Source organism: Argentina silus (genome assembly GCF_951799395.1).
Source record: "Argentina silus genome assembly, chromosome: 5".
Classification (NCBI taxonomy): domain Eukaryota; kingdom Metazoa; phylum Chordata; class Actinopteri; order Argentiniformes; family Argentinidae; genus Argentina; species Argentina silus.
Genome location: NC_139659.1, coordinates 6,385,334 through 6,400,832, shown reverse-complemented (window position 1 = coordinate 6,400,832; position 15,499 = coordinate 6,385,334). Strand labels below are relative to the sequence as shown.

Sequence of the window (15,499 nt, the reverse complement as noted above, 5' to 3'; positions counted from 1 at the left end):
ATCACTATATAGTCACACATTTATCCTAAAATATTATGGGGAATGGGACCAGTTAATCTATGGAATAGCTGAGCAGTGCGCAGGATAGGCTCATCATGGATGGATTGTGAAGAGCTCAACTCTTCCACTCAGGGCAGGATATGATTTGACTGTGTTTCCCTGCGCTTCACGGTGGATGAAGCAGTCACTGTGCTGCAGCCCCTAATCCTGGAAGTAAAACTCACCTGATTCACATTCTAGAAGTGTGGCTTGATCATATCCTTGATGTCCTACTGGGTCCAAAGCTCAGGTCTGAACTCAGTTGACAATTCCAGGCAATGCATGTCTATAGAATTAAAAACTGTTCATCTTTTTTTTATTTATTTTTTTACTTAATAACCTAACAGTCAAAATTATTATAGGAATTAACTGGCCCTTGTAATGCAGGGAAATCCATATATCCATCATCATATTCCAAAATGTAAACTATCCTATCCAAACTATCCTGGGGGAACTCAACAACCATACACACAACATATATAAAGCAATTCTTCATCAGACTTTTAACATATTGTAATAACAAATAACTTATACAGAATGATGCACAGTGTAGTTCAGAAATGACACACTTTTTCCCTCCAAAATGTTTATTGTGTAGTGTTTTTATCTGATATGGTCTAAGTTGCTCAAGTAAATCGTACATCAGTTTAGAATTTACAGTGGGTTTCTTTTAACATTTTATTTGTCATGTAAGTAATATTGCATTTTTGCATACAGTAGTTGCTGTTGGCCTCGACAGTCACACGATAACAACCGTTTAAAAAAATCACCTCGTCAGTCTCTGCTCAATGGCATATACAACTTTCATAACAAACAATCATATGGATCAGAGGAGAGTTGAGTGTTAACATTATAGTCAAACATTGGCCCTACGTTGGCAAGTTGGGAGAAGAGTGTTCCAGACTTGCTCCCTCCATTCACACTATGCAGCTATCCATCCATCCATGTCCAAAAATAAACCCATTTCAAACCATTCAGTTGCATCTGGGTAAACTAATGACTGGACAAACAAACACACGGCGGTTGAGAACAGTCTTTGATGGTGAACTACAGTGTTACAGCATTCAGAAGACACCAGCCTCTGTGAGTAGAGTATTGGCCTCGAGAAGCATCCCTTTCACATAGACACGCACTGTGTAGAATAGAGTGAGGAAGTCCTGTGTGCTGAATACTGTGTCTGCCAGGGCGAACCCCAAGGTGGAGGGGATGAAGCCGCGGCCATACTCCACCATCCACGTCCCGGCGCTCCACTGTACAGATGTCGCCTCTCCAACAGTGTGGACTATTGTGTCACCTGCCGAGACACAAAACACACACCTGACTGATTCTAGAATGACATGGATGTGTTCAATTCTACATGGGAATATCTTGGTAAGCTAAAAATGAGTATGTGTGGAAGTAAAGGCCTATGGCAATTTATTAGCTTGCACTTTAGATTATTGGTTCTTGACATGACTTGAAAAGGTATTGGTGTCTTACCAGGATAGTATATTTCACTTTTTGTTGTTCCCTCCTTCCATTGCCTGAATGTCCCAGAGATAATGGTGTCAGATATTTCTGCCCAGTAACGACCTAGAGAGTGGTAATTAATTACCAGTTGTACCACAACAAACAAGAATAACATGACACATACATTATTCAACCCTTATTCTACCAGGTTAGTTGACACAAACATAGGCTGTGATTTAGATGTGCCATGTAGGAACGAATGAACAAGGGTGGGAAAATAATGGAGGGCAGCACGTGCAGCATTCACAAAGGCCTATACCCTCATTCTGTCAGACACTATGCATCAACTCAAGGTCTTACCCGAGTGTCCGCCAGTGTCCACTGCTGTTCCGAAGAGCAGCACATACTCTGTGAGCGAGGCATGTAAGAGACACATAGACCCCATCCACCCTCCTGCATTCACAAACACCCACTGTAAGTCCTCATCATTGAGGATATGGCCAGGGTACTTCCTCCTCAGCTCCACAACAACTTTGGAAAAGGCCTGCTCGTGATCCTGACCTGTAGCAAAAAGGAGAGCAAAATAGGATAATCTTGTTACTCTTCATCATTACCATCACAATGTAATGTTGAGCAAGTCACCGGGTTGCACATGGAGACCAGAACACTGGCCAAACAAATGCAGAGTAGTGATTTAATAATGTGAACAACATAAATCGTTCACTGAACTTCTCTTACATGCATCATTCCCTCCCTTGAGAAACCACTGACATGACTTGATCGGTCAAAGCAATTAATGCAGTGAAATGCAAAAAAAGTATTCCAAAGGGCATATGAACTTTCTCCAGCCTCAGCTAAGACCAGATCATGTTGCCCTAAATTATTACTCTCGCTAGCTTTCTCGAGCACTCTGAAAACGCACAGGCATTTCATTGCATGTTATACACATGTTATCTACAAATATCCACAAGCTGGCTACATATTCTAGCTAGCCAGTGAACTTACCTGCATATTGCTTTGCTAATTTCGCGACGTCTTCCTTATCGAAAACGTACTGTTTATTTGCCATCCAATGCCTCAGGTATAGCACTATTAAGACAGACACTCCAGCAAGCACAATGAGTTTTAGAATCTTAGTTGTCAAAGACATTGTTCAGAGACTGACAACACCACGCACAGACAAGTTAACATGAAGACAAGAACAGCGATTCAATCGTGAGGTAAACGGGAGGAGGCACGTTACATTTCACCTCTGTTCTTTCCTCATCGGATGGGGGATGGACATAAGATGTAGCCAATTATGAGCCGATCAGTCAACACTTAACCAATAGGAATCGTGAAAGGTGTCTCGCGCAACAAGATGGGCTGTACCAATACAATCGGTGCGCTTAATCTAAATTTGGCTCATGCTGTGGGAGTTCTATTTTAGTTTTCAAAACCATGATAGGTAATTTAATTTGACTGATAAAATATTTGGAAATTACCTACCTATGTGAATTAAGACATTCATAACTCCATACCATGGTGATGCATGGCTCGATCTTAACACATAAATAGGCCAATTAAAAGCCCATCGAGCAATAATAGACATTAGGTACGGCAGTATAACAACGCATATACACTCATTGAACACTTTATTAGGAACACCTGTACACCTTCTCATGGTGGAGGTGGTGTAATGGTGTGGGGAATGTTTTCTTGGCACACTTTGGGCCTATTAATACCAATCAATCATCACTTGAATGCCACAGCTTATTTCAGTATTGTTGCTGACCATGTACATCCCATCATGGCCACAATTTACCCATTTTCTAATGGCTACTTCCAGCATGATAATGCACCATGTCACAAAGCAAAAGTCGTCTCAAACTGGTTTCATGAACATGACAATGAGATCATTGTGTTCTTCAGTGGCCTTCCCAGTCACCGGATCTGAATCCAATAGAACACCTTTGGGATGTGATAGAACGAGAGATTCACAGCTTGAAAGTGCATCTGAAAAATCTGCAGGAATTGCGTGATGCAATCATGTCATCATGGACCAGAATCTCAAAGGAATGTTACCAACATCTTGCGGAATCAATGCCACGAAGAATTGAGGCTGTTTTTAGAGCAAAGGGAGGCCCTACCCAGTATTAGTACAGTATTCCTAATAAAGTGTTCGGTGAGTGTATATTCAAGAAAATATATGATAACAACATGCTTTGGAACATCTTGGATGTTTCAACATCTTGTTTGCTGCGTTTTTGCGCGCAGTTTTGAAACTCTTAATATCCGTGTTGTTGACATATTTGACAGCACACTTTGTGAGAGAATTGTGCCTGTCTGGTCTTTGGTCCAGTTTCATTTGACGCTGTTGCACTTACGACCATCGCCATGAGCTGTAATGAGCTCAGTTTTGACCCAAAAGGTAACGACGATCTATGTTTCTCAACAGCCAGGCTGGGCCAGCTGATCTTAGTACACATGCCAGACCACAGAACGAATACTTTAGATTTCACACGAGATAAAAGCCTTGCCTGGCTAAGAACGGGATTATTGTAATACTGCACACAGACTCGTGATTCAGTTCCTGCTGGTGCAGGTTAAGCAATTGGATAGACTACTTTCTCACAACCTCCAGTTGATTGCTGCGCTCATGTAGTGCAGTCGATAGGCTCATGAATAAGCAATTGATAATGACAGTTAAAGCAGAAATGATTCAGTATCTTTTGCCTTATTAATTCACAATAATTATGAGGCAGAATAAAACATGTGCGATAATTAGTTGAGATTACTGATGTGTGTGTGTGTGTGTGTGTGTGTGTGTGTGTGTGTGTGTGTGTGTGTGTGTGTGTCCTCAGAGCATCAGCACATGCGCTACAACCCACTCCGGGACACCTGGGTCCTGGTGTCAGCCCATCGGATGAAGCGTCCCTGGAAAGGACAGGTGGAGAAGCCACCGGAGGACAACGTCCCCCGACACGACCCCTCAAACCCCCTCTGCCCTGGGAATACCAGAGCTAACGGCGAGGTGAGAAACTAGATAAAAACAACTGAACTGATGTTTTCGTGTCATCTGTTTTTAATAATATAGACATAGACAATATATTGTCATTCAATGCTGAATATACATATGGACAGGACACACACATCTGCTTCCTTCCTCCTCCTCTTCCTCCTCCTGTACACACTAAGTCGACACACACACACACACACACACACACACACACACACACACACACACAAACAAACTACTTTGTGAACAGCAATCATAGGATGCTGACCTTTTTGGCTGACCTACAGGCTTGACTCCGCATGAGCAGATTTCTCTGTCTCATTACGCAGATAGATATCTGAGTTATGTGCAGTCCTGTGGTTTCTTGGCATTTTGCAACATCCTTCCCTTTGTGGCAAAAAGGAGAGTGGAGAACTTCTCTCAAAAGTCTATCTATCTATCTATCTATCTATCTATCTATCTATCTATCTATCTATCTATCTGTCTATCTTACTACAGGTAAATCCAGACTACGACAGTACCTTTGTGTTTGAGAATGACTTCCCTGCCCTCCAGCCAGACGCCCCTGATCCTGGTAAGTGTGTGTGTGGTAAAGGGGGATGTAATAAGTGTGAAATGTGTGACTCGCTCTGTATAGCCATAGACGCATTAAATGTAAACTAAATGACCTGATGCATGCTCTCTCTTTCAGGTTCAGATCATCATCCACTGTTTAAGTCCAAAGCTGCCAGAGGAGTATGGTGAGGAGAAAAATATAACTAACACTGTTCTTTTGAACAAAAAAAATCAGTAAGGAATCAAGTACTACACATTCTTTGGTGTTATAATCTTAACAGAGGGATTGATAGAGAGATGGAGTGTGACGGACAGAGTGAACACCACAACTATTTTAATGAGTCAGTCACCACTATTTCCACTCAGTGAGATTGGACTATCTTTTTTTTGGGATTCAGAAAACATTATTGTCCCAGACACAATATCATACTAAAGGGCAGCATCCGTGATAAAAACGGGCAAGGTTTAGTCAGGAGGGGACAATAAATACTGTAGGAGATTTATCAAAAGTGATTTTGTATACTATTCACCTGGCTTGCACTAGCCGTTGTAATGGTATGATATTTCTTCAAAACCTTTTGCCAGGTGGAGTGAAGACTTGCTCTGTGTCCACAATATTTAAAATCTTAAAACAGCAGGTGGCGCTGTTACCCATACAATGTCCGATTAGACCCTCTGGAGGACGAACAGAATTGCCGGAGCTGAGGAGATGCATGTCAGCCAGTATCTGCTGCTTGAAAGTACTAAGGGGGATTTATGCACGCAGGCCAACAAACACAATGTAAACAATGGAGCAAATGCATTTTAACATGCACTTAATTTCTGTGTCAGATCTGTTGTGCTCAAGGAATGACATTCAATGAGAGCAGCATTACTTTTTTAAAAGATGAATTGAAGCTACACATCATTTGTTTATCAAAAGTCTTCTATGACAACAAACACAAACAGTAGAGTAATGGGTCCTTATTGCTTAGGTACAAATATCTTCATACATTTAGTATGAACGTATCACTGACAGTGGCTATAACTGATGAAAGATGAAAGATTTGGTAGACAATGTTTCTACACAACTAGACCATTTAGTGTTTCATACACAGTATACAGCAGTGGTTGACAGGGTGGCAGTATGGGTCTTGTTTTGTGTTGTACTGGGGCTCAGTGCAGCAATCTTTTAAGTGGGAGGACATATACACTCTACAAAGATTGTTGCCCAGGGCTATGTTTGGGCAGCCAATTAGTGGGCATCCCTGGTGTAGTGTCTGTAGGGGAAGACAGGTTGAGACGGGGGAGGTGGTGTGGATATGAGGGAGGCAGTGTGTATAGGGGGAGGCAGAGGGAGAAAGCGTAGATTGGAGAGGCAATGGACGGCAGTTTGGATAAGGGGGAGGTGGTGTGAATATGGGGGAGGCAGTGTGTATAGGGGGGAGGCAGAGGGGATAGGGGAGGGAGAGGAGAGGCAGCAGGGATAGGGGACGTAGGAGAAGAGGGGAGGCAATGTGTATAAGGGAGGCAGGGAGAGGCAGTGTAGATATGGAGGAGGCAGGGGAGGCTGGATGACAGGTATACAGTAGTGTGGATAGTGTGAGATGCGATGATGCGCATCCCCTGGGCTTGTCCTGTGTTAGCCGCCCAGACTAAAGAGTCTGTCTGAGAAGTTGTCAGAGAGCAAGTTTTGGAGCCGATTGGTTGCAGGAAGGATAGAGCGCTTAGAGCTCAGCACAGAATCATGTACAATTCATAACTGAGGCCACTCGCCACAAATAAGGCATGAAATAAGAGCTGCGTTATCAAAACCTCAGCTTGTTGTATCAGCCCAAGGGACAAAGCTGGCTCAGTAGAAACAGGGTGGAATGTTCCGGGGCTATACAACAGAAAACACGTGCGCTCTGTGATAGATTTATTTATTTTATTTATTTATAATAGCAGTTTGGGAAGTTTGTCGTCATACTGTAGCTGGCAGAGAAACATACTGAAGAAGCTTTTAAAAAAATGAAGTAATGATGAATTAGTAACAGGCTACAGAATATTTTTAAGATTAAATGTTTAATTGATAACATACCAGATAGTTCACCTAGGGAATCATGTCAAATATATTGAGAAAGGGCTTGGTTAAAGATTGTGGTGAGGCTGGCAGTCAGTATAGATATAGCAGGTAGACTATAACACCTCATGTCATTGAAATACATTTGTTTGTTTGTATTTGTTAATGAGCTGCTATTTTGTGGTGTGTTGGTTTGACTTCAGGATGGTGTTTATATGTGGTTATCATTATGGGTACAGTAAAAGTTACATTCTGGAAGATTTGCCACTGGGGTTGCTATTGAGCCAAAAGGCGTCCCCTAAATAGTCAGAAATTAAAAATAGTCAGAAGTCAGTTTTAAGGACTATTATAACCATATAGTCAACACATTTGCAATAACTTCCATATTGTATCGTTACAGTAAAATAAAGCTAATGTGTACATGTGTGTTTTTGTGTGTCTCAGTAAGGTAATGTGTTTCCACCCATGGTCTGATGTCACCCTCCCACTCATGCAGCAGGCAGAGATTGTGAAAGTGATTGACAAGTGGGCAGACCTGGTGAAGGATTTGGGCTCCACCTACCCCTGGGTACAGGTAAGGTTCGGATTCACCTCTGTGCATCTATTGTGCCAGGCAAAATCAATCAAGCACAGCTGTGTATTTGAAACTATATAAAATACTATTTAAACCCTGGTCTGGTCTGCATGTTAGTGTTCGATGTTGGCTTTAAGAGTTGTGTGACCAAGGAATGTGAAGTATAACCACATGCCAAGGAATGTGAAGTATAACCACAAACACACAGTATAACCACAAACACACACACACACACATCACATCCCATACCATTCTGAGATCCTCTCCTCCTGTTATGTGTTTTTAGATATTCGAGAATAAAGGTGCTACGATGGGCTGTTCCAACCCCCATCCCCACTGCCAAGTAAGTCCACCCTGCTGTCTCTCCTCAAACTCCCAATTAGTGTCCGAACTCCTCTGTCTTTCTGAGATGAAATATGCAGACCTGGACTGTCCTGAGGATGAAGATGTCCTTACTTGAAGCTTCGGACCATCTTTTTAATAGGGTTTGACTGTCACAGTAGCTCTGGTGTGTGTGTGTGTGTGTGTGTGTGTGTGTGTGTGTGTGTGTGTGTGTGTGTGTGTGTGTGTGTGTGTGTGTGTGTGTGTGTGTGTGTGTGTGTGTGCGTGTGTGTGTGCGTGCGCGTGCGTGTCTGTAGGGGTGCTATAAGGGATGAAGCTAATGTAAGCAGTCTCTTTAACAGCTCTGTAGACTCCAATTAGAGAGTTGAGAAGATGTGACAGGACTTGTCTGTTTGATTGCCCCCCCCCCCCCCCCCATCTCCAATCCACCCTTTTTTTCATGGTGGGATCATGAGGCCTTGACTGGGGTGGAGGTGAGGTGGTGGTGGTGGTGCTGGTAGTGTGTGTAGGAGCTACCACAGTGGTGCTGGGCTGTGCTGGACTGTGTAGTTAGAACCTTGCTGGCTGTCAGAACTCAGTGGAGCAGAAGTATGTGGGGAGATATCTCTCTTTGTCCTCCTCTCTCTATCCCTCTTTCTTTTTTCCGCTCACTCCCGCATGCACACACATACATCATCTCTGTCTGTACGGAATAGCCACCAGGGGGCAGTAGGAGACCTTAAACAAGCGCTGCGTGTCCATAGCTCTTGCAGTCTTGTCACCTGTCTCTGTATCCTCTTAAAGCCCCCATTGTAGGAAACAGTGCCAGAGTGTGCCCTCTCAGACCGTATTTCACCCATAGTGCCCGTCTCTAGTTATTTAGTGGGGTTGTCGTCGCCTGATTAGTGCCCCCAGATGTGCCATGTTTTCTTTGAACTGGCACAGTGACTCACCATCGAGCACTAACTGTAAACTACATCCCAGTATAACCCAGTGCCTCTCTCAACCACTGAAGTGTCATTTTACAGTCTGCGGTCTGATGGTGTTTATTTTATAACATTTAGACTGCCCTTACTGGTGTCATGTCATTTCAAATAGTTTAGAAAGAAAAACGCTGTTAATCAATTCAACCGTGCACATGAGTTTCACACTGAAAATTAGACGTGGAATGAATGAGCTTAAGAATGCAAATATTAGTTACAGCAAAAATAATCCGACTTCCATATCCCTATTCATGACCCTTGAGAAAATCTAGCTTTTATAGATTTCTGCATTACAAATGCAGTTATCCAAGAGCACTCTGGACTCTTGTGTTATGATAATGTATACATATTCTGCGAAATACTTCAATTTTCCATCATAGTCATTAGCTCCAAAACTTCAATGGACCTTGTGGACCTTTCTGTGACCATGGTTTCCCCGGCAACGGCTTCTCGCCGCATCATGTTTTTTGATAATAATAAGTACATGACCACATGACCTTCGTCTAACCCCCATCCCCCCGCCCCCCCCCCCTCCCTCCATCATGTCCTGCTCGTGCAGTTCAATCCTTGGAGTATATTACACAATATGCATGAATCCCTGTAAACATAAACATAGACACAGTAGCTGAGGGAACTGGGGCTAGAGTACAGCTGAATTTGACCCAGGTACAGAGTCCGTATGCAGGTCTTATATATAATGTCTGAAAGAGGAGGTTGGGCGGTAATGTTAAGCTGGAGCTAAAATGAAGTGACCCATCCCAACCTCTGAGAACTCAACCTCACACAGAGGGTTTAAAGGCTAACTCTCTTCCCTCAATTCCTTGAGTCCTCTCTCTCTCTCCTCGCCTCCTGCTCTGAAACCACATTGGAGGAGAAGACCCAGGGGACTTCCTCCCCTCGAACCTTCTCCTCCAATGTGTTTTGACAAGGAGGCGAGCAGAGAGGAGGCGAGTTCATTTACATTTTAAATTTTAGTCAGTTCGCTCATATCCAGAGAGACTTGCAATAAGTAAATCATAAGTAAAACTTTCCATAAGGATAAGTGCTAGAAGCAGTCAAAGTGCTAGAGAAAGGGAAGAAAATAATATTTAGTAGTAATAGTATTTTATAAAACATTTTTAATGGCAAAAGTTCAGGTTCAACACAGGTGGGGTATGTAGGGAAGTGCTAGGTCTGAGGAGGATGAGGAAGAGATGGATCTGATATAGTCTGCGGTGGAAGATAGGTAGTGATTCTGCCATTCTGGCAGTGGTGGGAAGCCTATTCCACCACTGGGGCGTCAGTAGTTCTCAGGCACAAGAGCCCCCTCCTCTGACCCTTAGGTCCTTAGCTCCTTCCATTGTCCCTTTGGCCTATCTATACTTTATTTTACTCTCTGAATTCCAAATTTGCCCCTAGCCACTCCCATTGATTTGAAAGGATTCGATAGGTATAAGCAATTGCTCCACCTAGCTCTCTTTTCCGCCATATTCCAATCCTTTCAAAACTACAGGAGTGGCTATAGATGGTAGGGGCTAGGAGTTCATATGGAATTCAGCATATATACTAAACCATGTCTCATTGTGCACCAGTATATAATGCGTAGTGTGTGTGTGTGTGTGTGTGTGTGTGTGTGTGTGTGTGTGTGTGTGTGTGTGTGTGTGTGTGTGTGTGTGTGTGTGTGTGTGTGTGTGTGTGTGTGTGTGTGTGTGTGTGTGTGTACGTATATGTAAAGGCCTACAATATGCAGAGCATAGGGATATCAAGCAAACAACTCCACTTTTGTCATGTGACCAATGCTATTTAAATAGTTCACCTCTTTCATTGATTTGTTCTTTTTGCCTTTCGTACTGCTTGTCTCAGCTGTCTCTCCTGCTGCTGATGACTTTGGCTTGGAGTGTGTGTGTGTGTGTGTGCGCGCATGCGCGCGGGTGTGTGCACTTGCGCGTGCGTGTGTGCACTTGCGCGATTGTGTGTGTTTGCCAAACTGCTGTCTTATTTACTGCTCAGTAAGATCTGCACAGTGGGAGGGGGACACCACCTAAGTGACTTTGGCATCAGATGTGCGTTCTGGTCCAGAGTTCTGATTACACACGTTCAGCGATCTCCATCTGAACAGGGTCATTATGTGGTTCCCACTAGGGGAGATGCCACACACTTGAGTGAATTACACTGTCGGTGACATGTTGATGATATACAATGGGGTAAACCACAGAAAATGTTCCAAAATGTCAATTTACCACAGCTTAAAGACAAAAAGCCTTATGTGGACATTCACCGAAAAAGGTTAGGTTGATATAAATACATTTTTGCGATTTTGTGGAAAATATTTTTATTGAAAAATTTAAATGATGGACCAACACCATTTTAAAGAGTATCTGAGTGAATCTGCTCACAAAAGCGAGACTTGAAACAGAATTTCAGGGTGGATTTAAAGAATAAATGAAGGAATTGGGTTACATATGTCAGAGGGGATAAAATGAAAGAGAAAAAAAGGAGGAAAGAAAGAACGGTTGGTATCTTCAAGTTTTTCATATTCCCATCCCCTCTCCCGTCGACTTCATTCATATTTATTAGGATTTTTTTTTTTTTTTTCAAGGATTTGATACTAGGTCTCAAGTGGGAGTTTCTTGAGACTTTTATCTCAAGATCTATTCTAAGATTTTTTTTAAATCCCAAAAGAAGAAAAAGAAAACGTAGCTAAGATGATATCATATTGAAATTCATTAGCATTTCATCCAAAGGTCTTGTCAGGAGCTACTGCTGAATCATACCAATGTATGGAAAAAGGATCTAAGAGTAATTTTGAGTAAGGTTAAGATGTATGTAGCGGAGGTGGCTTGAAATCACGCTCTCGTGATGAGGTAGATACATGTAATACATGTATGCAAACTAAAGCGTTGTCCTCAGAAGTTGTGCACTCCTATTTGATTCCACACAGAGTGATTCTATACAGTGACCCCATCATCAACTAGCATTTGAGAAGAACATTGTCACGGTTATAATGAGCACCTTATCGAGCTGAACACCAGTCCAGCACACTACACCTAATGCTACACAGAAGGGTTCAGACCCTGCTAGCGCCAGCATGTTTATAAAGCTGAGTTAACCGTGGTTGCTTGATACAGTATTATTATGAGTATGAACATGTCCATATATATCTACATTGTGCTATGCAATTTTCCACATGAGCAATTTTGAGTAAGCAAGTCTGTGTATGTGTGTGTTGCAAAATTCAGTTTCTCTCTCCACACTAGGCTGGTGAGTCTGTCAGGACAAGGGAAAGGAGGAGAGTCGGAGCCTGTGAAAGATAGCCTAGGTGTGTCTAGATTCTAGCTGAGAGGTGGATGATAAGGTGTCCTGCTTCACTTGGAAAACATTTTGAGATAATAAACAGTTGCCAATGGGTCCTGCAGTTCCACATTAACAAAGCCAATAATTTATGGTTGTTGTTTTAGCAGTGAAGTCCAACGGTTCCCTAATGGATCAAGTCAATATCCATCACATTTTAGTGCACATTTTAGGCTGTGACGGCAGAGATTTAGGCAAAGAAAAGCTCTCCATTGGCAAATGCTCTGACTCAAACAGTGTGTGTGTGTGTGCGTGTGTGTTTGTGTGTGTGCTCTCCACACCCGTGCTCCAGACCTGCTGCCTTCACAAGCCGACAAAATGATTTGAAAAGCGTGTGTGTGTGCGCCTGAAGCACCTGCCATGGTGAGACGCTTTGATTTAAAAAGTGTATGTGCCCAGCAGAACACCTGCCGTTCGCTCCACTCCTCTGGGCGAATACCACATCACAATGTTTCGTTTTCTCATTATTATTGATGTTATTACTCCACACTCAGGTTTATTTAATGGCCGTGAGAGACGGGAGGGTTGTACGTATATTTTGGAAAGAGCTGGATTGTGGCTGTAATGGGCCAGTGTCTGCAGGCTTGCTCTTCTCTGTGACACACACACACACCCACACACAACAGGAGGAGAGGATCTCCGAACGGTGTGGGGTAGACGTGTGTATGTTTGTGATTCTAACAACACACGCACACACACACACACACACAAACACAAACACTGGGGACAGGGGAGCGTGAAGGTCCTGCGATTAGTCTCTCCACCGCTCCAGACGCTCTTTTATCATTCCTGACATTCAAATCAGCAGTCGGAATACTGAAGGTCAGCCGGAATACTGAGGGGCAGCTGGAATACTGCTGCTGCAGCTCACTCCTCTTCAAATCTGCATTGAAAAAAAAAAACGTTTTTGAAATACTTTCATACTCTATAGGTGCACTTTATTTAGCCTGCTCTGCATTATGTAACCAATGGAATCATCTCAAAAGTGCGAACCCTGCCCACTCAAGTGCGTCAAGCAAGCTAAAACAAGCACACAAAAAGGTTTTTTTATAAGCTCTTTTGAGTGGGCCCAGCTCTGGTCCTCCTACAAATCAATGACTGGCACTGGGCACTGGTTATAACTGGGCACAGGCTCAATGCCACTTTCCAACCCTCTCATCGAGATTAACTTTAAAAAGCAGACCAGGGATTGGGGCCATTAAGTGGGCGGCCTCGGGAACAACTTTGGCTGTATATTTTCATGTGAGATAATTAATTGGACGCTAAAGCGGGGTACATTCAGTTCGCGTTTCCAATCTGATGAGCTGGGACTAAATGTTTAATGCATAAGCAGAGCTTTCTGTTGTTCTGCATTATTAATCCTTCCTCAAAGGTGACTCAGATCTCCCCGGGAACTTTATGACTTTATGCTCATAACCAAGTAACGTACTCCGAGGCATGAAGTCATTATGGGTATTACAATATTATGAGGCCTCATTTGGAGTAGTCGTAATGTCACAGATGGAAGAGGAACCATCTCGAAGGCCTGTTTTTGAGAAAAAGGCAAGCAAAGTTCAACACAATGAAATACAATCAAACCTATACCCAATTGATTCAAGTTGTAGCATAATATAATGTGACTATTGTACATGTATAGAAAAGCTTTAATTACTGTAGTAATAACTTTGTATTTACTTGTTATGTAGTCATTTGTTAAACGCTTCTGTAATTGCACAGAAGTTGAGCGTCTTTTCGGTATTGCACAATGTTGTGACGAGCAATTACAGTGCAACTACACAGGCATAAGGGCTATATAGAGTGTACCTTAGCCTTGCACAACCACATTATCAGCTAACTTGGTACCAGTTACATGCTGTGTAAAGGCCTTTAAAAATAAATAAATAAATGTATTTAATTCTATCTGAAAAGCAGTCCAGCCATGATTCATTGTATGGGAATGTTGGTTTATCTCAGCCAAGATGACCCTGCTCTATTTCTGGGCTGGGATACAGCCAACGGTCATGACTCAGGTGTGTGTAGACATGGGCCTGATATGTTGTGGTGCGCGCAGAGGTGAACCGTGGGTAATGAGTCCCTTTTTTTCCTCTAATCTTTCCGAGTGAGAATGCCAGGAAGGCTTAGAGCCTTAGACACGCTGGCACATTGCCTCGAAAAGCAGAAGAAACACGAACAAACAAAGCGCCGCTCGGTTCCAGATGTTTTGTTGGGAGAAATTGGACACATTTTACTCCGACTTGTAAAACAGAACCTTGATTTTTCCAAGTGTTATTTGATTTTTATTGTGTATATTAAAACTGTTTTAGGAAAAAAGCTTGGTTGAAATTCCCCTAAGTTGAGTTGCATTGCTAGACATTTTTTATGTGTAAAGTGATACCTCATGGTTTATTTATTTTGTATTTTATCTTAGGAAACTCTGTTTTCATGACCCAAACTGAACTACCTTCTTGTCTTCCCTGTCCCTGTTTGTGATGGTTTCATTGTTCAGCATGAGGTCCTCGTTCTCGTCCTCGTCCTCCAGTCTCTGAGGATGAGCAGTGGGCTTTCACTCTGGTCACTGACAATTAGCATGGAAACAGTCATACAACAAGGAGCGAGATTTGTGTCATGTAAGAAGAGGTTCCAATTCTGTGTTCATGTGCTACTCAGAATATCCTGACTAAGAAACTCCCTGACAGCTCCTGGAATCGTAGCCTATTGGTCGATAATGAGAATTCCCGAGAATTCCCCAGAAACTCCAGTAACATGTTTCCAGTCGGATTGTTATTTAGATTAGTCTCCTATTTGAGAACCACATGAACTCCGCATCATGAAAGCAAATTCCTCTGATAAAAGCACATGAAAAACACAGAGAGGGTCAATAGGAAAAGAAAAGTGAGCTAGTCTGGGATGGTGCACAGATAGGCTAGTTATCACTTTTTGCTATTTGGCTTCTAAAGAATTCCAAGGTGGCATGTCGCTCCATCTCTCATCCAATGACGTGGGTGAATTATTAAGTCAAAATAGATTGTAAATAGGATTCTTTCATTGCCTAAACTGTAATCAGTCTTGTAATCACATCAACTCCCCATCTCATCTCCACAGCTACGGAAAAAGAGACAGCCAGACACCACTAGTGACTTTTGAAAGCCACTTCAATTTACTTTGCCAATTCCAGTGTTGTTTCCCAAACTCATGAGAAAACAGTGCTTTCATATTTTAGCAAACATGTC

General features: G+C 42.6%; 2 protein-coding genes across 2 annotated transcripts in view; one reads left to right on the top strand and one right to left on the bottom strand.

The window, feature by feature from the left end:
* Positions 1–617: 617 nt before the first annotated feature.
* On the bottom strand, positions 618–2,740 carry sigmar1 (sigma non-opioid intracellular receptor 1). Its single transcript, XM_083670195.1, has 4 exons — positions 2,494–2,740; positions 1,849–2,049; positions 1,519–1,611; positions 618–1,333 (listed from the first exon to the last, which is right to left on the bottom strand). Exons 1-4 carry the CDS (start codon positions 2,636–2,638, stop codon positions 1,104–1,106), a joined length of 669 nt encoding a protein of 222 aa, XP_083526321.1. The 5' UTR covers positions 2,639–2,740; the 3' UTR covers positions 618–1,103.
* Positions 2,741–3,834: 1,094 nt separating this feature from the next.
* The window catches only part of galt (galactose-1-phosphate uridylyltransferase), a 49,012-nt gene continuing 37,347 nt past the window's right edge, over positions 3,835–15,499 (top strand). The window contains exons 1-6 of the mRNA XM_083670053.1: positions 3,835–3,898; positions 4,332–4,501; positions 4,985–5,060; positions 5,178–5,226; positions 7,527–7,656; positions 7,943–7,999. Coding sequence (XP_083526179.1) covers positions 3,865–3,898; positions 4,332–4,501; positions 4,985–5,060; positions 5,178–5,226; positions 7,527–7,656; positions 7,943–7,999 — 516 coding nt within the window. The 5' untranslated portion in view covers positions 3,835–3,864. The remainder of the gene's footprint in view (positions 3,899–4,331; positions 4,502–4,984; positions 5,061–5,177; positions 5,227–7,526; positions 7,657–7,942; positions 8,000–15,499) is intronic.